The sequence below is a fragment of the Stegastes partitus genome, unplaced genomic scaffold (assembly GCF_000690725.1).
Source record: "Stegastes partitus isolate 25-593 unplaced genomic scaffold, Stegastes_partitus-1.0.2 Scaffold201, whole genome shotgun sequence".
Classification (NCBI taxonomy): domain Eukaryota; kingdom Metazoa; phylum Chordata; class Actinopteri; family Pomacentridae; genus Stegastes; species Stegastes partitus.
Genome location: NW_007577932.1, coordinates 343,056 through 369,808, shown reverse-complemented (window position 1 = coordinate 369,808; position 26,753 = coordinate 343,056). Strand labels below are relative to the sequence as shown.

The window sequence follows — 26,753 nt, the reverse complement described above, 5'->3', positions numbered from 1 at the left end:
ACAAATGACATTTGACTGCAGATTTTACTTTTGCAATCTATTTATTGAATGGTCAGTTGAAAAATGGCTTTTTAAAGGCTGAATGTAAAAATAAAAAATACAATAAATAATAATTTCTTGATGGGGCTGTAGAATCAGTGGCAAAGTTTGCACCCAGGCTCAAAACAGTTATTTTTTCTGGGGTTTTACAAACAATAATCAGATTGTTTCACTCAATTTCCTTCACCCTAATCAATTTAAAACTGTTTCCCGTTTGTGTCTGATGATATATTATTAGACATCTCACACAGGGATGCACGATATATCAGCGACCACATCAATATCGGCCGATATTCGTGTTTTTTTCCCATATATTGGTATTGGTCAGATGAACAAATTTAGCTGATGTGAAAAACCGATGCTTGTTTAACATTAGTGCCTTCGTTTCCATAAAGATGGCGGCGCGCATGGATGCAGCGCCCCCTTCAGGAGACAGCGAGAGTGACAGTTTTGAGTGTCTTGCCAATCCTAGATGTTCATTCTGCAAAACTGACAGAGATTTTGCTGAACATCAGGACCATGAACGTCACTGAAATTGCAGCGCTCGGTTGTGATTTGGACATACTACAGCAACACAGAGTCCGATAGGCGACCACACCGGCAGTTACCCGAGAGAGAAGGAAACGCAAGTAGTGCGAACGTAATCAAAGGAGGAGGAAGAGAGCCGGGATCCATGCTCGGCTAAAGACTAATCCCTCCAGACCAGCAGGACCGTCGCTCCTACTCTCCAATGTCCGCTCCCTCGACAACAAGCTGGATGTGCGGCGTTTGCTGAAAGAACCCCGCAGAGAGTGGAGGGACTACTGTGTGTTTGCTTTTGCAGAGGCATGGCACTGTGGCAGCATCACAGACTGTTGTACAGCTGGAGAAGACGACATTCAGGGTCCTCACCAGGATTTTTTGACAGCATGGGTGTCTTAGCGAATACTGCTTGTGGCGAATACGAATAGCAGTGGTTGCAGCGAAGACGATGATAGAGAAACTGCATCGGCACTTCTTGTTAAATATTTTCCTGCTACATTCAGGCAGCAGCGTAACGGGCCGTTACTCTGTTATAATACTGGCGTGAACCGTGGACATCATTACAGGCGGACAGCTATGAACTTTACCAGAGCCGCTGCAGGAGCAGGACACTGAACATCGTCAGGGACTCTTCACACCCTCTCCATAAACTGAACTGCTGCCATCAGGCAAACGTTCCTGGAGCATTAAAGAAATGATCAACAGTTTCATTCCAAAAGCTGTCAGAATGCCGAACTGCTGATCCAGATATGCAAACACTTCTTTATTTAAATTCCTTTAAGTTATTGGATCCTGAAGAAACGCTCTTTCATCTTGCCTTTACTTCTGTGTATGTACAGCAACATGACAATTAACTTGATTTGATTCGGATATTCGGGTCCAACCCTATAAAACACTCGACCTGAATGTGTCATCTGAGAGCTCTATCAGGGAAAAAAGCCATCTTGTGACTGAGAGGACAAGAGGTATTAGCTGTTCCTCTGGAGGCCTGAAGCCTTACTCTAGTAACACACTCTGCTTTGCTGACGTCACTGTGCCAAATGCTTCTCCACTTACCATGAGCTGCCCTTTGTATATCAATATTTTCGTAGTAACTTTAGCATCCAACCACAGCCTTTTGGCATCAAATTAATGCTTCATTGGTGGCAGCAGCATGACATTGCTTTAACCTCTGCTCTGAGACTGACTTCTAAATATTTTTGAAATGATCTAACAGTGAAAAAACGCATCGCTTTGTTAACCTCCCTGTGTGTGTGACTCACACCAGAAAGTCCTTTCATGATGACACCCCAACAGGTTTTACTGCATACTGTAAGTGGCCATCGCTGCTCAGACTTTGGAGAGCAACGTCACACTTCTATCATTAAACTGCTACTGAAATAATTGTTTTAAATCCACTGGCTCCTAACCACAGGACCCCCACAGAAGGACATATATTAAATTTGATGAGTCTTCAGAAGATCAGAAGGATAGTAGAGACGTGTTTTAAACCTTCCTCTACATTTCTTTTTTTAAAACTTGTGAATGACTAAAAACTTGCAGATGTTTCAGACCATTAAGTACTGAATATTAGATTTAAATGTCAACCAGAGTTATGTTTGTGTTAAGAAATCTGTAATAAATACTTCCACAGTATATTGACAGTATGTGCTGTCTGATCTTCATTCATGACTCCTGGTGATCAGGGATATGTGGTTGTAATACATTATTCAAAAGACGGAATAATTCACCTGAAGAACTTGGGTAAACATCAACAATCCCATTTTGGAACAAGGCATAAAGTATTGTGTGCTTGCAGTGGAAAGCAGTCATAGCCCTACATAGTTGAAATGCCTTCCTCTCTCATCTAAGTTTTAATGCTGTGCTATTAAGTCAGTTTCCCCTTTTGACTCTCACTGCCCTCAAAACACCTCCACCTCCTGCTAAAATCTTAATGATCTGGTGTTAACTGATGAGTTTGGATAATGCCATGGCATAAGGCCAGGCATCCACCACACAAATCACATTACTGATCAAACCCAGGGTCTTAGCCCCAAGACACATTGTAGATGAGTTTTACATAAAAAATCTTTCCTCATTAATTTATGAAAAGGGCACATCTCACAACACCATTATGTGGTCATTAGTGAGCGTGTTGTTCAGAAGAATCAATCTATTTTCTACTATACTTGTTCAGCACTTATACATTCATTATAATACGCTCCTTAACTTCCTGCTAAGGGTAATTAAAGTTGTTTCGCTTCTGTCGTATGTTCCCAATGAGCCACTAACGCTGTCGAGGCTTTACGTGTCTAAAATGTCTTTACTACAGAGGGGGAGAATAATGCAAGTTTATGAAGTTTGATTTTATACGGCTGGCTGTGCAGTCTCTGGTGTTTTTAAAAACTGAAGTATATCAACATCGATGTTGCCGAGGATCATCACCGTGATTTAAATTCCCCGTATTGTCTTTTGAGGAGTGATCTGTTTACCTGCCAGCCAGTCTGCTTTCCATCTTTAGAACTTTTATTTTTATCTTGTTCTCATTCTGCCTGTCTATAAATTCCAGCATGTAGCTGATCTGTTTGCCCGCCTGTTTGTCTGCTTGTCTCTTTCTGACCCGCCTCTCAGCGACGACTTCCCTTAAACTCTGCACATCCTTTGTTGCTCAGAAGTGTGTAGCTCGTCTGTCACGGCTTCCTATGAACTTTGATCAATGAGCTTTTCAGCAGGGACAGTTGAGGACAAGTGTGGGGGGTGAAAGTGGCAGTGAGGGGTGAGACCTTCATATGTTACTGGGTTTTCAAGCCTCAGTAACAACATAATCTTCAGTGTTTGTAGCTCTCATGTCTGTCAACCTGTGTGGTATATGATTGTTGTAAATAATTACCGTGTGCTGTTATGTAAAACCTATCCTACGTTGCCAATTTGAAGGATCGTCCCTGTGAAAGAGGCCATGTAGTTGAAAAGACTTCCTGGTTATAAAAAGGATAAACAAACAGATGAGCAGAGCTGTGACATTTAATTTGTAGCTACACTCACTGCGGTCATAAAAGCAAATTAAACAACCTTGTAAGAGCATTATTATTGCAGCTAACTAACATCGAATACACTTGAAACACCAAAAGCAGGTGGTTATTAAAAGTTTAAGACATTTACCTTGAATGCATCTATGTCTTGGATTCATTTATCTTTTCATAGCCGGTGTGACTTTGATTTCTTTTCGGTGTTAATGGTTACAAACAAGAGCTCCTGACACTCATCCACCCATTCTTCCTGCATCCACTCTATCACTATAAAAACACCCTGTGGTGCTGCAGCTGTGGAGGAGAAGCTAATGTTTCTCGCAGCAAGTTTCCTCTTAGCCCCTCGTGTACAGACGCATGTTCTCTGCCTCACAACTCAGCACCTATAAACCAGAGGCGCTTTAGTAGCACTATATTTAAACAAACCATCGCCACGCTTACTAGAGCACCACGGTGGTCACTGGTTGTTCTGATTCTAAATGGCAGGAAGGCACAGGGCGGAGAGCTTTATTCGAAATAACATCAATATTAAAGGCAGCCAACTCCGACAAAATATTATGTGTTCTCATAGATATATATAATAAAGGCTAGATGTCTGAAGGCGGCGTTTCGAACGGGATCACCCTTCGGCCATCTTGATTCGGGGCAGCTCTCTGGCGGAACCTGTGGTACGTGAAGGAAAGTGAGTGATCTGCACAAACGTAAATACTCTTATCTCGCAGAAATCTGCTGGCCGTGAGAGTGTAGCATAATTATCCATAAGTGCAGTGTTACAACTACACCTCTGACGTTTATAACAAACCAAACCGTTTGAAAATCCGTAGAAAATTGAGCAAGTTATGGTTATTTAAAAAGTACATGCACCACTACAACACAATGTTATGGGTGAGCGAGCTGACTGTACCAAGATGGCCGCCAGTGTGGCCGTGCGATTCCATTGGCCGACAGCGCGGACGAGATATCTAGCCTTCATTATACATATCTTTGTGTGTTCTTACCATCAACTTGTTTCACCACCGCAAAAGTGTAACCAAACTTCTTCCAATGTTTAGTCTCAGTTTCAAATCTACACATGAATCCCAGTTGAACTCTGCCTCCTTGGACGTGTGTTTCTGTCGCATACAGTCAATTTGTTCACGTCCTACTCGGTTTGTCACATAATACTATACATATAGGACACTTCTGACTGATAAAGGATGCTTCTGATGCTTAATAATGCATCATAATCTGTTTTTAATCTGGCATTTTTTCCTCTTTTTCCCTCTATAGCTCAAAAGGTACAAGTGATCATGGCTATTAGCAAAGAACAATAGCAAGAAATTAACACCGTTTCAAAAATAAACAGGAATTGTAAAGGTGGATTAGTGAGGATTCTGCAAAATGTTCGTGCTGCGCTGGATTTTAAACAGAAATCGATTACGTGGCTTCTTCTCACCCGGAGACCTGATGCGGAGCCAGAATCTGTCCGGTCCAACCTGTGTTTACTGAATTAGATCAAAAGGTTTTGCACAGTCTTTGTGACTCAAGCAGGCTTGAGAGGTAAGAGATGCAAGATACATTTGATTTGCTGTGACAGCGCAAAGGGCGATTCATTGATGATGTTCTTGAAGTGCGAGAGCCTACAGAAACAGGCTACATCACATGTCCTCAGTTTGTGTCCAACAACATCAAAGCCTTTCCTCCTCTCAGGGATGCCTCCATTGTGAATTAATTCGGCGACAGGGGAAAAAAGGGAAAGGTTCTTGCACAAGAAAATATCCTGAAGCAAGCAAGGAAAAGTTACTGGAAAGAGTGTCAGACTGTGCAGCAAAGGACAGATTCCATTGATTATCGGATTTTTTGCTTGCAACCCAAGTTTTCTTCAGCTTCAGATGGAATCGAGAAGCTTTGAAGACGAAAAAGTTACGATGACAAGACTTTTGATGTTGTTTATCGTTAGCAAAACAGAACCAGTCAATGTCTTTATCTTATTAATATATCATAAATAATACAACATCCTGGAGCATTGGCCCAACAAAAGGATCCTGAAAAAGTACAAAAGTAAGTTTTTGTCTTGCAGGTTTCTTGATGTTGTGCAAAGTGCTGCACTGCAGAAAAGTCAGTCACTAACTTTGAAAAGACAGCAAACTAGACTCTGTGTTGTCCATTTTTGTTGTGTAGTGATGCAAAATACATTTCTAAACATTTATATTTGAACAACAGAAGGAACTGATTTCATTTGGAAAGAGTCAAAAAGTCCACCCTAGTTAGTAAACCCTAACCTTAACCTATATAAGATTGGTTGGTTGAGAAGCAGCCACAGTAAAGCAACAATAAATGGCAATGATAAAACATTTGCAAATGCATTCGTGAAAAGTCACAAACAAACATGATCTAGGAGAAAGAAAGTTCTATTTAAGGCTAGACTGATGTCTTGGGTCTATAATGGGGACAGCACCAGGTGGCATATAGTTATGACATTGGTTACAGACGAGTAGTCAAACAAGAACCTAATTAAAATCAGCCATCAAAGCAAATCACTGCCAGGGTGCTGTTGTCTATAAATAGGTGTCACTGACCATAACCCACTGAAAACAGACAACACCTGTTAATAAACCGATTGTGTACACAAAGATCAGAGTTTGCAATATTTCGAAGAGACAGAAATAAACTTGACATCAGTGAGATGAGTTAGGAGATCGTCTTTGCTTTGGGAGAACAAAACTGTGTTTTACGTGATATTCTTTGAATGCATCAGCAAAGGCTACCTGATGAGAGATATTTAACTATTTCACCTGCAGTGGAATCAGAACACTTCACTAACAAGCCATATGGAACTGCTATTGTGTGAGTTTTCTTTTGTTTTTTGTTGTTAAGCTGAGCTTTTGAGTACTGAATTAAAAGTCTGGCAAAACCATCTATATTCTATTTCACTGGCATAGGAAATGGCTTCCAAGAATGCTTGTGATATAAAAGGCATCACAATTAAATACGAAGTAAAGTGGCTGTAATGATAATTCATTATTACATTTTGGGCAGATATTGCAGACTGTAGACTTGTGGCCAGGGCACATCTGTTACCAGGGACTGCATTTTAGAATAAACTGTTCTATCATGTGCACCAACATGTGTGCTCTGAGAAAAGCAAACAATCACATTCATTTCCTGATTTTGCAAATTAACCTATTACAAGAGTTTACCAGCAAACGTCTGCCCTAACTTAACTTCCATCACAAAATATAAATACATTAAAGGTTCAATGTGTAAGAATGTGAAGTAATTCATATGTATTAACCACCTTTTTGAAGCCAATGTGTAAATAGCAAAACTTAAAAAACTGCCCCAACTGTCTTGGTTGCATACAACAGCCTGTGGACTGATTTCTATGAAAATCCAAAGGATGGGATGTTCATCTTTACTCAAGAGTGCCTCCCTGCCTCTCCTCCACGTCCCTAAAGTGCCAACAGTGTGCAGCACCATCAACTTGAAATGCAGTCGACTAATAACAAGCAACACGGACTCCAACACGAGCACACACATAAAAAGCATATTGATCAAGTCTTCTTTTGCAGAAGGTGCAAAAAAGGAAAAGGACAAACTAACTCAGCCAGGGTTCAGATTCCAGCTCTCTAAACTGTAATCTCTGTGAGCTTGTGTTTTGATAAATTTGACTTTATTTGCTCTTTACTACATAAGTAAGCGATTATGTATGCAGTAAGTCTAAAGCTTGAAGTGAAATGAAAACAGTTTGTTTACCCAAGGGATAGTGACAGTGTTCTAGATTAAACCAATTAAACATGCAATTCAGCTGTGCAATACTTCACGTGTTTATTCTTAAATACAGATTAAAAGGTTTAAACATGTTGGTTTTAATAGCCAACAGCCAAAGAGGCATCGTGTTCCTCTAATAGAATGATATCTGATTATCCCCATGAATACGACCATGTGGGGTGTTTATAATTCCATTTAATTATGAAGTTCAATGATAATAAACTGGGTCACCGCATCACAAAATAAACAAGACGTTTCCCTTTAAACAATGCATCTGTTCACATAATAGATGCTTCTCATGGCTGTGAGAGGTGTTGACACAGGTGTACCGAACATTTCATTAATAACGGCTGCGTTTCCCTGTCAGTAGGCGTTTCCGTGCCAGAGCTTTGGGATGTTGACCTATATTTCTAGAACCAGCACAGATTTGTTGGTTATATCTAATGTATTTTCAGCTGGGACAAGTCAAAAGAAATGGGCATTCTCTGCAGGTACTGGTTATACGTTTGTAACACACCTGTTCTCCAAAACTTTAACTCTTTTACAGATACAACCAATATTGTCTTTCTAGTCCCTTTTTTTTGGTTTGTTTTTGGGGAAGTTTGGAACAAGACAGCAGTGGTAAAGAATATGAGCTGCATTTAGTGCCATCTTCATCGTTCTAGCCCTTTGGTTATTCACCCATCCTCCTTACTTTTGTTGCTTTGACACGTGTTGGCTGCTATGTGATACCATTTGGCCACGTAGTTGTCAACAGCGTAAACAGTTCACTATATGGAGCTTAACACCAAGAGCATATGTTTAACTGAGCTTATTCTACTGAAGCACCAATGGAACAATGCATGCTTGCAGTTTTTACATAAGTCTAACGTATGGTCATTTAAATTTGAAGAGTTCATTTGCAAAAACAGGTAAGTCCATCTTCACAAACCTTCAGAAAACCAACTTTTCCATCGTCTACCTGAGACAAATTTAAGTTATCTCTATTTTTGTCATTTCTACTGAGTCAAATCCACTCAAATTCAGTTTGATTGATATTATCTCAAGCAAACAACAACAAAAAAAGTAGTTGTCTGAATATCTACAAAAATGGAGTTAACCTTTTTTGCAAATGAACTCTTCCTTTTTTCCTCACAATCTGACCGACATCCAAGCACAGCAAGTTAACTGTACTTTCAACTATTAGCAAACTTTCCCTACAGCACATCAGTCAAGCCTTGCAGCTCTGGTAGGCTAGTATGCTACTTTCACTTTTAGGGTTTTTAAACTAAAAAAAAACAGCTCTTGAGTTAACATGAAGTTGATTGCACATTGCTCGCACATTTGTACTGTGTAGCAGCCAACCCTAAAGGCAGATACTATATGATGCAACAACTGATAAACAGCCCCACAGTTTAATCTGATCAAAACAAGATACACCTCCAACACGTTCTGAATCTTAGCACTGTAATTACAGCAGTATTACAACAGTGACAGCCCTATTTATATACTGATTAATTGCCCATTTGTTTAAAACTAAATGGGAGCAATGTCTCCACCAGGCTGCTTCAGTCTGTATGTACAGAGTGATCTTTGAACCAGATACCTTAAGACATTCTGTATGTATGACTGTGTTCTTTCAGTTTTGGTTTTCCCAATTTCATGCTATGATCATTTCCAGTAAGCTGCAAAAAAACTGAAATAACCTGAAAGACAAGTACTGAGAGAGAGACAAAGAGGGAGGAAAAGGGCAAGCGAGAGAGAAGCGGAGAGAGAGAGAGAGAGAACGTGCCTCGACGTAGATAAGGGAGAAGGAAGGGGAAAAGAAGAATCGGTAAAGAGAATGCAAGTGGGCGGAACGTATAGCGAGCAGCAAAACAGGAACAAAGTCATAACACATGCCAAAGTACACCTGCACACCTGAGTACAGCCACTCCTTTCCCAGAACACATGAGAGATGGTTGAGGAGCAGACGCAGGGAAATGCCCTGAAACCTCATACAACTTTAAGGGTTTGCGGCTCTTTCCTCATCGATTCAGGTCTGCTTTGGGAGTACTTCTGAGATAAAGGAGTTTACGTATTTTTATTTTTACTGCTTTGTTTTTCAGCCGTTCAGTCCAGAGTTTTTTTTTTTTTTTTTTACTTTTTGTGACCCACATACCTGATGAAGATGTGGTCAGTGAACGTTATGATCCTCCTGCTGTTCTGCTATGGTGAGTACAAAGCAGCTAATCTCCCATTTGATTTATATACGTTGACTAAAGGGCAGTCAACCATTGAATGGGTCTTCTTTTTCTTCAAAGTAGCCCTAATAGGAGAAATAAATAATAACATTAGGCCATTGAAGCCGAGTGATATATGTGACAGAGAGTCATTGCCTCTCGTCTGAAACGAAGGAGAATCCCAGAACACAGTGAGGACTTTGGTCATTCTAAGTGACAGTGATTGATGGAAAATGCTGTTTCATTTTAGAGTCTGGCTGATTTAATATTGACTATATCATTGTACGGCTTATGAAAATTCTAATTTCCAATGGACTACTCTCTGTGTAATTTCCAGCGTTTCATATCTCTAATAAACTCAATGGGCTTTAACATTACAACTGTAATGTGCTGCGGAGCGGTAAACCTGAAGCTCTTTGTGTACGGCTTGACATCTTAAAACTGCAGCCTATGTACATATTTTTTAAGCTATAAAACACAGCGAACCATTCTGCTCGTCCCTTTTTCCCCCCCGAGTCCCAGCTTCCTTGTATCAAAGTGGTGTCGTGCTATTTAAGGAGCAAAGTGCAGTCTTCAGTTTCCACCATAAGCAGAAACAAAGTCCATCTTAAATCAAAAGGACTGACTAACTCTGTATTTTACCATCGTTTCACAATGACTGGAAATTCAGGCTGTGATATGAACAGAAGCAGGATGTAACTTAACTAAAACTAAACATTGACTACAGCTCATGAGAAACCACAGAATGGTGTCCACACATAGTTTGCAATAAGCATCAAAAATCCTGAGTTTTTTGGGGATTTGAGAATTTGACACATATTACAAGAAGGTGAATGAGAATGTTGTGTTATTATCTGACACAAAAAATGATTCACAGACTTTTCCTGTTTTCCTGCAGCTTGTCTTGCAACTGACAAGATCGAAGTGCGTTTTGTCTCGAGGAACTTTCACAACGTGCTGCACTGGGATGCTTTTCCTGGGCAAAAGGTGCTCTACAGCGTCGAGTACAAGAGGTAAGACCGGGATGACAGATGAATGATTATTAGAATGGGTGCATTTCTGTTGCCCTTCTGCCTCTACAGATCCATATAGAGAGGTGGGTCAAAGTAGGGGGGGAAAAAAATGTGTTTGCAGGGTAAACACTTGGTTAGTTCATACATGGCTCTGTACAGGGCACTATAAAACCAACATTTTGTAATAAGACTTGGTCATAAATTAGCAGCACAGCCCAGGTCACCAGATGGTCTATGGGTGTTTATAGAAGGACTATACCGTCGTGTAGGGTATGGCACACTGAATTTAACCCTACATATGGCTAATATTTACAAAAGCTTTCCGTCACTGGATTACTGTGCCATGTCTGACTCTTACTTGCCTATTGTACTGTTTCCTTGCCATCACTAAATCCTATGAAAAGACCAAAAGCAATGCAACATTAGTCCCACAAGTACTAGCTTCATCTTCAGCACTGCAGACCTCCATTGTCGATTAAACTTTGATCTGAATGAACCTCACTGTTGGACCAGATAACGTTCCTTCAAGAACGTCACCATTGATGTTGAGCCGTTTCCACATACACCGGGCTGCTGCCACAAATACTCAATAGCACGACAAATCTGGAACTGAAAATACCCAGTTACTGTATAAGTGAAGTTTGATCAAATCTAGCCGACTGCTGAAAATAGTTCTTTTTTTTTTAAAAAAAAGCATATATTTTCAGGGCTTGTGGGTAAGAGTCACAGACAGTCTGGGGAACACAGGAATAGAATGATGAATTTTGTTCGTTTTGGTCGTTTAATGAGATTTGTTCACACAAAAACACAGAAAATTGCTATTCTTATCCCTTAAGATCTAGAAATTGCATTTCCCGGCAAAGTAAAGAGGTCTCCTTCTGGCTTTCCCTTGCTGCCTCTCTCTTCCCCTCCTCTCCTCTCGATGTGACTGGAAAAGACTAGTGTCTCAGGAAACGTACTGCCCAACATGTAGCATGCAGCAATTAAAGTGGACCATGCAGTCGTTTGGATTTAGCTCGTCTGGAACACTAAATAATATCTATAGGGCCCGTTCCCTCTGATTAGAAGCCTATGTGCAGAGCACTCTGCTCTCCTCACTAAAAGGAAATGCGACAGTCATGGTGCGCTTTCATGGCTTTCAAGTAGAATTATTTTCTCTTCATTTTACTCAATCTCTACAAATGGGCCTCAACAAAGTGGAAATGTCATTTCGGCGAATTACTCATGACGTAGTGTCCCAGACAAATGTCAAGTGCTATCCCTATCCGATTGACTTTTTTCCCAGCCGCTGTCACCTGCTGAAGAGACTTCCAGCATCAAATTAGCTGCAGAGAAAAGCTAGTTTAGTTAAGCTATGCCTGCGTAATATCGATTCCTTGTTCAAAGAAAACGCCGTCATTTGTCTCCCACAAAACGGCTGTGAAGTGCGTTGAAAAGATGATGGGTGATTTTGTGTGGTCAGGATGATCTTTGGGGGGTTCATTCAATGTCTGCAGCACGGAAAAAGTTCAGAACCTAATTGTGTGAATACTTGTTTTTTAGACTTTCATACAGAACATGTCTTTGATTAAGCTGCAACATTATCCAATGACTTTTGTGATGATCCATTCATTAGTTAGTTGTAGCCGAAATGAAAACTATTTACATTTGCAAGTAAGTGATTTACACGGCAGAATAACAGTAACAGTAAATAATAATAATGATGACAGTGATAGTTATATAATGGAAGTTAAACTCGTAGCACATTTTGGTTAAGACGGTGTATAACCTAGTTTCATACATTGCCATTTGTTTCCATGATTGCTGATTGCCTGATTGCATTTCATACTCATTGCAGTGATGCCGAAGGGAAGGATTTCAAGAAAAAAGCGCAGTGTCAGAACATTCCTGATCGGTCCTGTGATCTCACTGACGAAACCCCATCGCTCCACGATGTACACTACTGGGCTCGAGTGTGTGTTAACGGCAGCATCTGTGGCTGCACCTGGAGGTTTAAACCTTTAGCAGAGAGTAAGAATCATAATACTCCCTCTTTGTGTCCTCAAAGCCGCATGTATTCTGTTGCAACACATATACATTCATATTTCTTGTCTCCACAGCTGCTCTTGGAGCACCCATCTTGTTTACATACACAACAGCGTCATCCCTGTATGTGAACGTCACCCTGCCTTTGGGGCCACATGGAGTCTCCATTGAAGACACCATCACCAAAAGCAAAAATGGGTCCTCCAAAGCTATTGCTCTTTACACTTTAAAAATCACCCGTCCAGAGTGGGCTGCACAGGTGAGTCTGAATTTAAATAATTAAACATATTGCACACTTGCGATGTGTCAGAAAAACGTAGTATGTTATACAGATTAAAAACAAATATAGGTATTGCTTCCATATTAGTTTGCTGGTCTTAATGCAGGGAGCAACAGAGAAAAACAGAAATGTTTTCTGATGAAGAAATGTATCAGGTATCGTTCATATGACCCACTCTGTCTCTAGGTCATTCATAGCAGAAGTAAGCAGTTCATTATCGACTTGAAGAACAAAGAAACAGAATACTGCGGCAATGTGACGTACAGGTTAACGTCTCACTGGGGTCGCCCAGAGAGTGAAAGTCAGCCGTTCTGCACTACACTGCAAGGTGAGCAAAACAATGACTGCAACATACAAACATGTGGGAATGACTAATTTTTTCATACTTATGTGTGAATTGTCGTATACTTTAGCAACAACAGGCTCGTTGGAATAGACAGAGTTAAAACCTTTCTGTACTTTTCTATGAATTTGGCAGAGTATCAGATGTGTTATAATATTTACCAAAGTTTGATTTCACTTGAGGTAACACTCGACTTACTGGGAAGTTTTCAAGGACCCACCTGCTGTGGGGAAAAACAGAAGAATTAAGATACTTGAAAATGTTGCATTTTCTATGTTTTACTTTAATCAGGTTGCGCTCGTCTCCTCAAGTGATTGCAGCCACTTTGCAGTAGTTGGTAATAAATTAGGAAAGTTTGTTAGAAATCATGCATTTTTAGTTGCCTGTTTTCTCACTGTTACTTTGTAACCAGTCGAGTCCAGTAGTTAAAACTAGGCGCATGCTGGTTTTCCAATGAAGTACAAACAATGAGGTTTACCACAAAAACCCAGTTGTTCATACAGTGAATTCCACTCTTACCTGATAGTAAATGATACGAAGAGCCTCTTTGCCTAGAATGTTCTCCTAAGTGCTCGAGCAGTGACCTCTCCCTCTCACATTGCTGTTAAACTGATGAGACAAGAGATTAGATAGCACAGTCTGTTGCAAAGATTACATCCTTCTCACCTTAACTGGCTTTATTGTGTATTTTCTACTTTCACATCTGACAGTCAAAAATGTTGAAAATATATTTCTATATCGCACAAGTAGGTTAAATAATCCAACTTTTAAAGCGCACTCAAAACCACCGCTATCCATTTCCTAAAGGGGGAATCCACTTCTATATGTCCCTGTGTACATTTCAGTTTAGATAAGACCCTGTTTACCGACTTACAACTACTTCTGGGAAGTATGGAAAGACACTGGTCCATTCAGGTGCATGTAAATGTAACAGCCCTACAACCTACAGCGCTACTGAGAGAACATGCCCTAACTTGTGTAATATTGGTATAGTTTGTTTTTTTTTAAATGTGTTGTGTTTTTTTACCTGGACATACCTTTGACACCAATTGTCTCTTCCTTCAGATGATTCTCAGCTTTTGCAATGGGTTCTCATGAGTGCTGCTGTTCTGGCAGCCGTAATCATCATATCCGTCGTGTGTATGTGCAACTACGTGAAGGGTGGAAAGCCAAAGAGCATGCCACAAGCATTGGTAAGACCGTAGTTCGTTCATTGTGCTTTGGTGTGTCTGTGTTGCAACCAGGAAATGTTGTGTTACTGGAAAATCAAGCCCTCTGGCAAGTTAATTACTGCACGTGTTCAGTTTGTTAATGTCAGGTAGTAACCTAAAAGTAATTACCGACGCTAACACATTACTGATGTTGTTTTTGTAAAATGAAAGAAAGATCCCAGAGTGTCTTGGCTGTTCATCAACTGATCGTTGGCTTTGCTTTTTGTGTTAACGTGTTCTAACTACAGATTTTAAAATTTGCTTTTATTAGTTTGTGTAGTTTCCACACTTAAAACCGTGCCCTTGATTGACATTAATGACTGTCTTCTTTATCTTTTAAATAGGTCACCACTTCTGGGACCTGTAAAGTGCTGGAGTTTCCAGATAGGAATCGCATCATCTCCGAAATCAACCTCTGCACTCAAACCAACCAGACAATTTACGCTAAAATCCAGGTGCAGCCAAGCGCGCCCTCACCTGGGTTCGAGGATTATTTTCCCCATGACATCCCTTTCCACCCGTGGCCAGTCAGCAGTGGCTCCTCTGTGGGAACAGGAGCAGGCAGGATCGCTGCAAATCCTGAAGACACAAGCGCCCAGTCATCTGATATCTACAGTGCAGTGGCTGTCCATGTCCCAGCTGAGGAGAATGACAGTTTTCAGCAGGCAACCACTGAAGACAGAGGAAACAGTCCCACAAGTTTGTGTCCCAGTGACGAAAGCTGGAGTAAAGAAGGAATGCATTCAAAGCCGATCTCACGTGGAGAGTCACCATTATCTGATTTTGACATTTGTGAGAGCAGTCCAATAAGTCAGCTGCTACTCAACACAGTGCGAGATCACAACGGACAACTCATGTTGCCTTTGCTCACTTTTTCGTCACAGAGCAGCGCTGATGACACAAAGTCACCAGTGAACCCGGAGAGAAAACTCCTTTTATCAGACCTCATAGACTCCACGGATGGGCCATCGTTAGCATCCTTGCAGTGCTTCGACAGCTCCGAGTGGTCAGACTCTGGGTGTGATGACAGCACTGTAAACACACCCACCCACCCGTACTGCAACAGCCATTACTTCCCGTCTCAAACAGTTGTTTCTGATTTTCACCAGGGATGTCAGAGCACGCCATGTAGTGACGCCATACTTGAATCAGGTTACAAACAAAACTGGATGCCTGCAATCCCTTGTGGACCTACAGCCACAGAGCATTGTGATTACAAAAGGACGAGCTATGTTCAGAACTGGACTGGTGAAGGGGAGGACAGTGAAGGCAAAGATGGAGTGGAGATATCAAGACAGCTTCTCCTGGGAAGCTGGAAGATACAAATTCAAGAATAATTCTTGATTAACTTTCAGGCTTTACAGACTTTTCACCTGTACTGAAAATACGATAGAGATGATTCATCAAAGTACCCTTTTTTGTTTGTTTTCTCAACAACAAAGTGGGGAAAGGGACTGACAGGTTCTCTAAGTAATAATGCAGAACTCAGGCAAATTAACTGCTTTGCTATCTCCTGTGTTGTTGATGACACAGAGACAGACTGACAGTCATTTTGAGTGGAAATAGTCAACGTTTATCCAGAACTAAGTCACATTTAACAACCACCTCTGAACCACATTTCATTCCTGGATATTATACATATGCTTTGCTGTATATTTGATTTATTTATCGATGCACAATTGTAAACTATTCAAAAATATGGATCGCCTCAAGTGGTGGGCTTACATTTAAGGATTGTATATATATCATTTGTAAAGTCCTTGTTTATTTTTTCAAGTCACTGTTTAGCAGAATAGCCACATTTTTAGCAACAGATTGTGTATTTTACAAGATGGTGAATTGTTAAAAGCTGAATCCAAAGTTCACTTCATTCATACATGATATAACCTTGTTGTGTCATGTGTTAACAGTGTGGATAACTGGTTGCCCTTTGTTAAGTAAATACTTAAGTCATTACATCAACAGTGTATATATTTTTTTATGTATATGACTAACTGTATATATATGACCAACTTTCCAGTGTTTTTATTTTTACCAAGACCTGCACAGCCTAAATAACCCCAAAAGCTGTCACCACACATCATCATAATCATCGTATTTGTGTGTCATCACTATGACAGCATATTGCTTATTACACTCCCTAAATACACAATCCAGTCTGGTCACTTCCACATTACAATGTGGACACTCAGCCTTAAAGATTAGATATGAAAATATAATTGAATTGTGGCGAAAAAACAGAACAGACCAAGTCTGACACCTATTGTCATATTTTGAGTGATTTGAAATGGGAGCATGATGACTAAATAGATATGAATATAGCCCTGTTTCTATGTTCATCAACACATTATAGTATTATCAGTGATGTATAATAGTCACAGAATGATTCCATCCGTACATGAAAAAAGGAGTGTTTATTTTTTCTTCGACCTTACAAAGTTCATAAACCCACTTTGTTCTCACTGTTTGCTGTTCTTTCAGAGAAAGAAAATACAGCATGTTATATATATTAGAAGGTGGGGCTGTGTTGTAACCTTAGCCACGCTGATAACAGCTATGCTTTTATTAGCCTGAGTGCCATTTTTATATACAGCTGTAAAGTAATAATGTCAGATACGTTTTACGAATGTGATGTGAGTCACTTAGGGACACTTTGTACATCAAAATACAGATACAGGTGTATATCTGCCGTATGAATGTTATGAAAAGTAGCAAATTTTCTTTATTTCATATATACAGCTTGTGCATTTCTACTAAATGTATAATTTGAAGTGTTCATGTTGGAAAATGAGCTGCATTCTGAGCTGATATTAAACCATAAAAATGGCACATCATTGTCTTCTTCAGGGACATTTCTCAAAGTCAGTTTTAAGTTGCATGAGTGACACTCATCATTATATGACCAACAATAAGATTCCTGATCACATGGACACTTTGTGTCCCGGTGAGGTGAATAAAATGTGATAGAGTAATAAACCTGCACCTGTGCAACACTGACAGTACTTTCCACAAGCTGTATTCATTTACTCTGTCAGATAATAAAGAGGTGAGGTGGATTGCACAAAGAATCCAAAGTACAAGTTGACAACCTGTTGCTGAGAAGTGAAGGTTTACAGTCAAGAAACAGTTTGTTGTTGTGGCTCTGCCTGTCTGAACACACTGTACAAATCTGGTGAACCGAATCAATTGGTAGGTCAAATATTTAATGTTGCAATGTACAGTTGGCATCGATGTGGGGATAGATATTTAACAACAGACGGAACAAGGAGAGTACAGTGTCCTTGTGATGGTTAGAAAGAACCACATAAACCATTTTTTATGTAAACGATCCCTTCAGATTATGTTCAATTTTGAATGTGGTTTGAAATGACATACCACAAAACAACAACAAAAAAACCCAAAGCAGCTTTCGGATCCTGGTAGGGTGGGGGGTGTGACTATAATTTAAAATTGAGGCCCTTTATTTTCTTTCCCTTTCTTTTCTGAGCAACTACAAGAGGAAGTGATCCTCGCATTAACTGTCCAAAAGGAAGAAGGAAAAGGTGTAGCTGTCTGCATCCATGGGATATTTTTCCAGGGATTACATAAGACTCAAGTGGATCTCAGGTTTAATACCCATTGTAAGTTTGGTTATTCACTTATTACCTGATACCCTAATGAGATATTTCACACCGATATCAAGCCTGACCTATAAACAGGCAAGAAAACAAGCGGTCGATACAGTTTGCTTTAAAAGGTAACTAGTTAACATAACAGAATTTTTGAGATCTGTCGGTCACTGAATTCAATGTAATTCACACTTTTACATTGTCTATAAGTCAAAGATATAATTTTGATGTTGCAGGTGCAACAGGGACAAAATCAGAAAACGCACAGTAGTCAACATGACAAAAAGAGTTTCATACACTTTCATAAACTCTAAAGACTGAGTACAAACAGGCTCCACTTTGCAGGATAGCGGCTAAATGCTTAAAACCCCCTCCATGGAAAAATGTCAACACAATACAATCAATACATCCTGAAATCAACACAGAACATTATGAACACGTCAAAGCTCAGATTTATGGCCAGGTTGCTCCATAGAAACTATTTTCCAAGGCCACTGCACATGATAACAGATGAGCACAATGCCATGAAAGCTACATGAGCACAAAGAAGTAATAATATCTGACTTTTAACAAAGATAATCAGCTGCTATGTCGAAGAGAATGGCAGTCCTGCAGGGTTTTGATTGCAGTGCATCCTTTATAAAACCAGCAGCTAGCTTGCCTGTCATTTTTGTAAAAATTGTTATCGCATTGTTGGAGGTTGTTGAAGTTTGCTAATAATCTATGTTGCTCTGCGCAAAATTTTGTATGTTTCATTTCATTCTTGGTAATTCTGTGGCCCCTTTTATTTCCATCAAAACTCAAGCATCTCAGTAAACACGATACTTCTCTGCAGCTATTTGGGATAAAATTAGAGGTGCTGTCCTCAACATGTGAGTGGGCTCTGTGCCCTGTGCCTGAAGTGACAATAGGTCTGATACACAAGCACAGGGAAAAGTAGGTATTGTAGGGGATAATTTTACATGAATGGAGCACTGGAGCTGGGAAAGCACCAGCAAAAGTCACACAGACAACAATTATTTGAAAATGTGACGTGGCTGTTATAAGCTAAGAAACAAAGGAATTGGGTAAAAAAAAACTACTTTCAAGAGAATAACGCAGGATGTTGCAAAGAGAGCTGATCAAAAGAGGAGTTTAAGTTGTGGCGATTCGCTCACCCCAATGTAAAGTAAAGTGTGCATAGAGTGAGGAATTTCTTGTCTGTAGAGCGTTTGGGAAGGAGAAACATTGCACAGGCCATGTAGTCGGGCTTTTCATCATGCTCTTTTCCGCTATCTTCCCATTTGGCTCTTCTTTAGACAGATGTACAAAAAAAAACAGTCATTGGTTTGCGAGCAGCCCTGAGAGGTTCTATTCTTTCTTTCTGCCAAAAGGCTGTCTTTCTCCTCTTTCAACACTACAAGCCCCAGGAAGATCGAACGGGAGATTGCACAGCAAACCCTTGAGTGCTACAGCCATGATAGACCTTTGAATGGTGAATAGTCAAACCAAATGCTTCTGCACAAGTACAATTTCAGTCACTGCTGAGGGTGTCTGCCTGCCCTGGATCAATGAATATATTGATTGACTGAGAGTCTGGGCCACTTAAGCCATTTCTACCACTGACAGCACATGGGAGGCTACCAGGTTTGACCCTTGCATGGCGAAATTCTTTCAGTAGCTCCCAGAAACGTTAAAGGTTGGATGGATCTCCAGAAACACAAACTTTGACTGTCCTTCTTCTCTTCAAATTAAACATGCTGTAAAAAAAAAAAAAAAAAAGGATAAAAGGTACATTTGTAGCGATGCTAAATATAAGTTTAATGGCTCCTCTGAGGTTTAAATGCCCAACAAATTTCTCAGAAGATTGTTTTGAGGTACACATTAATCAGCCGCAACATTAAAACCACATGCCTAATATTGTGTAAGCTCCCCCTTGTGCTGCTAAAAGCATCGGACATCTGTCAGACAGTAGGACGCTGGCAGTGGATCCTTTCGGTCCTGTTGGTTGCAGGGTGGGGCGTTAATGGTTTGAGCTTGTTCTGGTGCATTCTGTGGATCAGATTTAGGAAGTTTGGTATCTGGGTCAGTGCCTTGGGGTCTTTGTGTTCCTGAGCAGTTTTGGTAGGCCACATTGGTCTGCAGGAGGGAGGCAACTGCCGTTGGGGAGTACCATTACCATTGGGGTGTGTGCTTGGTCTGCAACAATGGTGGTATGGGCAGGCTTGAATGGCAGGACTCGAGGTTTTCCAGCAGAACATTGCACTATACGGACATGGTCAATGTTATTCACGTCACTTGTTAGTAGCTTCAGTGTTGTGACTGTACGATGTATACAGTAGATGAGCTCATTTGTGGTATTCAATCAATATTTAAGGCCAAGTTCCATTGTAGTAAAGGAAAAACAACACTCTTTTGAAGATATTATGCCAAAAGAAGTTCGAGGAGGTTGACAGATCTTAGCAATGATACGTTCAGGTGTCTTAAGTATAAAACAGTCAGTTCGCCCTATCTCAGCGGCAGCTATCTGCTTTTCATAACACATCTATGCTGAGAAGGTTAACTGGGTCTCCTGAGATCTCTAAATCTGACATCTCTCATTGATACAGCACTATGATGTTCCTTTATGAGCGCTTCTCATTAACACGCATTCCTCAACGCAGCATGGCTTGGATGAGTTGCAGACACATTAAGCGATGCCATGAGCATGAATAGGAAGAATTAGTTCATTCGGGTACGGCTGAGGGAATACAGAGAAAATTAGAAAGTTTAACTAAAATGAGGCTCAGCTTTAATGTCAGGTAGCTTTATTACCTTTTTTGTCACTGTACATTATAAATAGCTTGCTGATCCGCTTTAATTGCCAGTTTATGTAACACTGTGTTCACGTCAGCCAATACTACCCTAAGAAGCCGGTTATTCTGTTTTGTTTTGGCCCATCGGGAGTAAGCTATGTACTCATCTTAGCCAATGTTGTTTTCTATTGATACTGAAGATAGGGCTGCAAAGTACAGCTTACTTTTCACATTGAATAAAGAAAAAAAATGTCCATTTAAGAGTGATTTCTGCACTGACGACAGCTTCTGCAGCTGGGTCAATCTCTGCCACTTTTCAGTCGCTTTTTATGTTGTTATTCCAGCCAAGTCAATTTTATTTGCCGTGCCCAAAGTCACCAATTTGCTTCAAAAGGCATTCCTTCAATCTGTGCAGCATATTAACTAGAAGGTAGCGAGCAAACTATAAAGGCAAGATTTTTGGCCGACAGTTTCATTTACACAACAAACATTTAGTATTAAAAGTTTGACCGGAAAAGTTGACGACAAAATTCTTCATGAATGACAAATTTAGAGTCTTTGTGAGTAATAATAATAAAAACCCATAATAAATTATACTGGATATGATCAAATTTCCATTTAGGTTATGTGTTTTTCTAAAATTATTATTCCTGTAATTAAAATTGTGAGTGTGTAAACAAATAATATCTATGTCCAAGAAGATTCAGTTCTTGCAGGTCACAGGTAACCGTGGGGACAATGTGCAGGTAGATGTCATCCAATAATTAATTTACCCACCACTTGGTTATCTGCTTCTCAAACCAGTGAGTACAAGACCTTCAAACCTTTCAAATCTCCAAAAAAGAAGCTAATTGGAAGGTGGAACATGGCTACTGTTCCCCCTTTCAGGAGCATCTGCATTGTGCTTTTTTTGCTTTGACATACGTGAATGACAACAAGAAGTCTTTTCCAGTCATCCTGTTTGAAAAGGCGCTTCCCCTTTCTCCCAAACCAAATCACTTGATGAATTGAAGTCTGCATGTAATTGGAAGCAATCACTTCGCCCCCTCCCTTTCCACTCGTGCATTCTAATGATCTCTTAATGGGCCCTTGATTAGAAAAAGGCATGGAAACAGCTGTCAAGGCTGGCCGGGAAATGATGAATCATCCCAGAGACTTTGGTGTCCATTAAGGTCTATTCTGGGCCCAATCACCAGCAGGTGAGAGGATAGGGAAAGAATGTTTATTAATATTTAGTTTGAACCGAGACAATTCCTCGTGGAAAAATAATCATTTTGGTCTTTAAACTGAAGGATGGATTTTGAACAGTGAAAAGAGGATGAGCCTCCTGACATTTTGGCAAAACTTACAGTTTTTACTAAACCAAAAAAATGTATTTTCACACATATTAATGTACTTTGACAATAATAAAGGACTGCTGAGAGTAATTCAATTTTCACAGGTTTAGTTAATGGAGATTACAAGGATTATTATAAACATTTTTTTTTTAAATGTGATATGATGTTATGGTATGTAATAGTGATATGACTTGTCAAAACACGAAGAAGCCCACATAAAAGTCAGTCATGCCATGTCCATAATGATAAAATGTCTGCTATCCTTTCATGTCCAGGCCTCCGGCTGAAGACACGCTACATTTACTGTAAACACGAGGTTCAAACTGAGGAAAAAAACATCAAAACTGGCCTCCAAGTTGTTAAAAAAAAAAAAAAACTGGGCATGTAGGGGTTTTCTCTGCTATGAGATTTCAGGCTTTTGTGGCAGAACTTGCACTAACAAACCTAAAAATTCTGACTTGAAGCACTGTATTAATCACACATACCTAGAATCACCTTCTTGCAGTGAAAGCCTGAATTTTGGCATCTTAGATTCATGTCTTTTGAGACTTATAATATGTGTAGTGAAGACGTTGAAGAGTGTAAGTTCATTAAGGGGAGTAAAAACACATATTCGGCCAGTAAACCTGATTCTGATAGAACACAAAGTTGGAGCCATGACAGTAGACAATGCTTCAAATATGCATTATGCTTCTAAAACACGGATACTTCACACACAAACACACACCCCTTCCACCTAAGTTAGCGTGACCAAACCGGTATCCGACCAAACGTGAAATATGCTCGTAAACTCCAAACCAAAACCTAATCAGATCACGCTCGAGTGCAACTGAATCCTTTGCCAAATTTGAAGAAGTCCCTCGAGACATTTCCGGGATATCACTTTCAAGGGAGGGACAGACGGACAGACAGGCCTCTGCTTGTTTTTAAATTCATAATTAAAATATCGTGGATGTGAGCTTTCTAAAAAGTCACATGTCAACCCCACCAACTTGTTATATCATCTTCTGTCTCTTGTTCTACGCAAAATGACCTGAATATAGCATCTAGTCCAGCTCAGATATCACCAACACTCTATTCTCTCCAAAGCAACCCACGATATCCTCTGCATGTGTGACGTGCATCTGTGAGGCGCACATTAAATGCCAGAGCATCCAACAGGGAGCGAACGTTCACAAGCAGTCCAACTGATTCCAGCTTCTATTCATAATTTAGTTAAAGCACAGAACAAGCATAAATTGTGAATAAGCATGAATGATTAAATGTTATAATGTAAGGCATATGACAAATATTTATTCCTTCTTGGCTTGCCCTACATGTTTGACCAGGTGCATGTACAGCTCCACAACAGTGAGTACACCCCTCACATTTCTGCAAATATTTTATTTTATCTTTATATGGGACAACGTTGAAGAAATGATAGTCTGCTGCAGTGTAAAGTGTACAGCTTGTATAACAATGTAAATCTACTGTCCTCTCAAAATAACTCAGTACACAGTCATTAATGGCTCAACCGCTGGCAACAAAAATGAATACACCTCTAAGTGAAAGTGTCCAAACTGGGCACAAAGTGTTAATGTTTTGTGTGGCCACCATTATCTTCCAGCGCTGCCTTAACCCTCTTGGGCATGGAGTTCACCAGAGCTTCACAGGTTCCCACTGGAATCCCATCCATCCATCCAAGATCTATACACCGCTTCATCCTCACTAGGGTCATGGGGGGCTGGAGTCTATCCCAGCCGACTCACGGTGAAGGCATTGGGCACCCTGGACAGGTCACCAGTCTATCACAGGGCTACACTTAGAGACAGACAACCAAGCACACTCACATTCGGACAATTTAGAATCACCAATTAACCTCAACATGTTTTTGGACTGTGTGGAAGGAAGAACCCGGAGAGAACCCACGCTGCACGGGGAGAACATGCAAACTCCACGCAGAAAGATCCCAGTGGCCCCACCGGGACGCAAACCGGCGACCTTCGTGCTGCAAAACAACAGTGCTAACCAACCGCACCACCTTGCAGCCCTCACTGGAATCCCATATTGTATGTTTTATGTTTTCAGTGCTTTGAGAACATGCAAGCAAAATGATTTGCATGAATGGTCTAAATAAATAAGGCAATACATTGAAAGGAGCTGCCCTCGAGTTTGTAAGCAGTATTTCCGCAGCTTCTTCTTTAAAGTGCGAAATCATTTTAGTGATCAAATAAAAGACGGCACTGAGATGTTGCTGCTGGACTGGGAGGCTGAGGAGTCTTTCAAAGAAAGAGGAACTAATAAAAGTGTCCCTCGACTGCTTTGTCCCAGCGAGTTATTCTTAGTCTGACAGTCACTGCCGATGCATGATGAGTAGAGAAGGCCTGGCAACCCGAGCTCGTATTGTGTGTCGATATTCCAAAGGCAGGTGTGGCCGCTAAAAGCTTAAAAATAACCCCTCATCCTTGCATACAATGCTGTGGCCTTGAATGATGCCTTCTTTCCTTGCAGCCGCCACGTGCTCATAATGTCGGTCAGTCAATTCACCACTGGACACACAAACACATGCAGGATCATGCAACCATGACAACACAAATAAGGATAAAATGTTGGCTTCCGTTACATTATTTGAGAGAGATGGTATAAGAATACACTTTTATTTTATACACACACACAATATAAGACAACCAGAAGCAGTTCTAATGAACACCGGTAAACAGTATCCTGCTCAATAAGACAGAACAGTGACTCAGGAACTATTTCGAGACAATAAGTAGATGGGAAAAGAAGAGTAAGAAAAAGGGATGGTCCAAGAACCAGTTCAGGTTAATGCTAGAAAGATTAAAATTGCTACAACAACTAATGACGATTTTACCGCAGCTTACGCCAGTGTTTTGTAATTAAGCTGCAATGCGTATTACAGCTGATAAATATAAATATTACATACAACATGCATCTAGCAGGACCTCTGTGCATTGAGCTCACTGCTAGCGTCAGCATGCTATAATGCTCACAATGTTTTCGTCGTGCTCACCAACTTGATTTAGCCTTTTAGTGTTCCAGCATTTGTTGTAAGTACAGCTACGGCTTGTGTTTTCAATTCTGCAGTAAAGTGTTTGACTAATTAAAATTTTGACCTGATCATAGTGATAGATAAAAAAATAAAAAAATAGCACTGAAGTTATTACATTTCATTCATACTGGGTCATGAATGCTACACCAACCAATCCGGCAGATGTTTACGTATCAGTGCATGTGTGAAAATCTGATGGTTCCACTCGACGAAGAGTGACAGGAAACACCACAGTTACAGTCGTGACTCGATAATCCGACACTAAATGTAAAACCTTCTTTTATGTCGGATAGCAAGGCTGTCGAGATACACGGAGGGCTTGATGCTTGAAGGCTCATTTGTTGTTAATTATTGTTCATAGTTGTTATAATAACTAGTAGGGCTGGTCTGAATAGCACTTTTTGGTCTCTGGATATTCAGGCCCAATTAATGATGACTATCTGAATATTCAGCGTGGTCGGGGGGACCACGTCCACCCCAGGGGAGTGCTCCGACGGGGGTGGAAGTGGCCAGAACGCACAGACAGTACTTGGCTGCTGATGCTGGTTTAGTTAGCGGTCACACTTCTGTTTCCATCATCGGCAGCAGCGAGGGAGTGGCAGATACGCTCCATTGTTACCATCCGTGTTTACTTCCATAAACACTGAACACGCTCACTGCGCGTGACGTTGTTGTGTCCTCCTCTGCGCACATGGGACATTTTTGGGTCGTATGAAGTTCACACAGCAGATCACATACAAGTCGCATTAAATTGGAAACGTGAACGAACTCGCAAAAAAATCGGATTTCACAAAAAAATCTAATTGAGCATTAAGTCCTGCAGTCTGAACGTAGCCGATCTGTGGGATTGTTAAATCAGATAATACGCCGTTATCCTTATTTGTGACATAAAATGTCACGTCGGAGTCGGAATCCAAGGATGTCGGTATGTTAAGGCTGTTTCTCAAGGGTTCCGTTCATTTTTCCTAAAAACCTGTCGGATAGCAAGGTTTTCAGATTGTTGAGGGTCGGATTATCGAGTCACGACTGTACTGTGATTCATCATCTGGGCACTGTTGATTTCTTTGTCAAAGTTCATGGAAATCCTTTCAAAAGTTGCTGGGACATTTTCAAGTGTGGGCAGAAGAAGAATCTCGTGGGAAGTCTCAGGTGTTACCTCCAACAATATGAACCCATCTTTGAAAAACTGAATCACGGGCCAGATTTTTAATAAGGATGAACCAGATGGTTTGAATCTGACATGCCTCTCTCCCTTGGTTCTTCCATTCTGATGGCGTCTTCCTCTCTTTCACCTTCCTCCCCCTCAGCTCTGTACCTGCTCCGTTTTCCAGCTTGTCGTTGCCCAGACTTTAATTTTCTAGCATTTGTACCCAGGTGGAATAGAGAACTGAAATAAATAAATATTTCTTTTAGTGGCAGTTTGTAGTTCTCCCACCGCCATTTGTTGTCTTGTGGCCATTCCAGCTGTTGCTTTCAGCTGCTCAGGTCTCATTGAACAAGGGAGCTATTGTATCATCTCTTGGCTGCCTGTCCACAGAGATGTCTGTAAATTGATCGGGCTGATGGCAATAATCTGTGGCTGTGTGTGTGTGT

At 40.5% G+C, this 26,753-nt stretch overlaps 1 protein-coding gene across 1 annotated transcript; it reads left to right on the top strand.

Annotated features, from left to right (window-relative positions):
* The first annotated feature begins 9,310 nt into the window (after positions 1 to 9,310).
* On the top strand, positions 9,311 to 16,151 carry ifnlr1 (interferon lambda receptor 1). The gene is made up of 7 exons (XM_008280599.1): positions 9,311 to 9,508; positions 10,416 to 10,530; positions 12,368 to 12,540; positions 12,630 to 12,814; positions 13,022 to 13,163; positions 14,244 to 14,371; positions 14,734 to 16,151. The coding sequence occupies exons 1-7, from the start codon at positions 9,460 to 9,462 to the stop codon at positions 15,724 to 15,726; spliced, it is 1,785 nt and encodes a 594-aa protein (XP_008278821.1). The 5' UTR covers positions 9,311 to 9,459; the 3' UTR covers positions 15,727 to 16,151.
* The last annotated feature ends 10,602 nt before the right edge of the window (positions 16,152 to 26,753 follow it).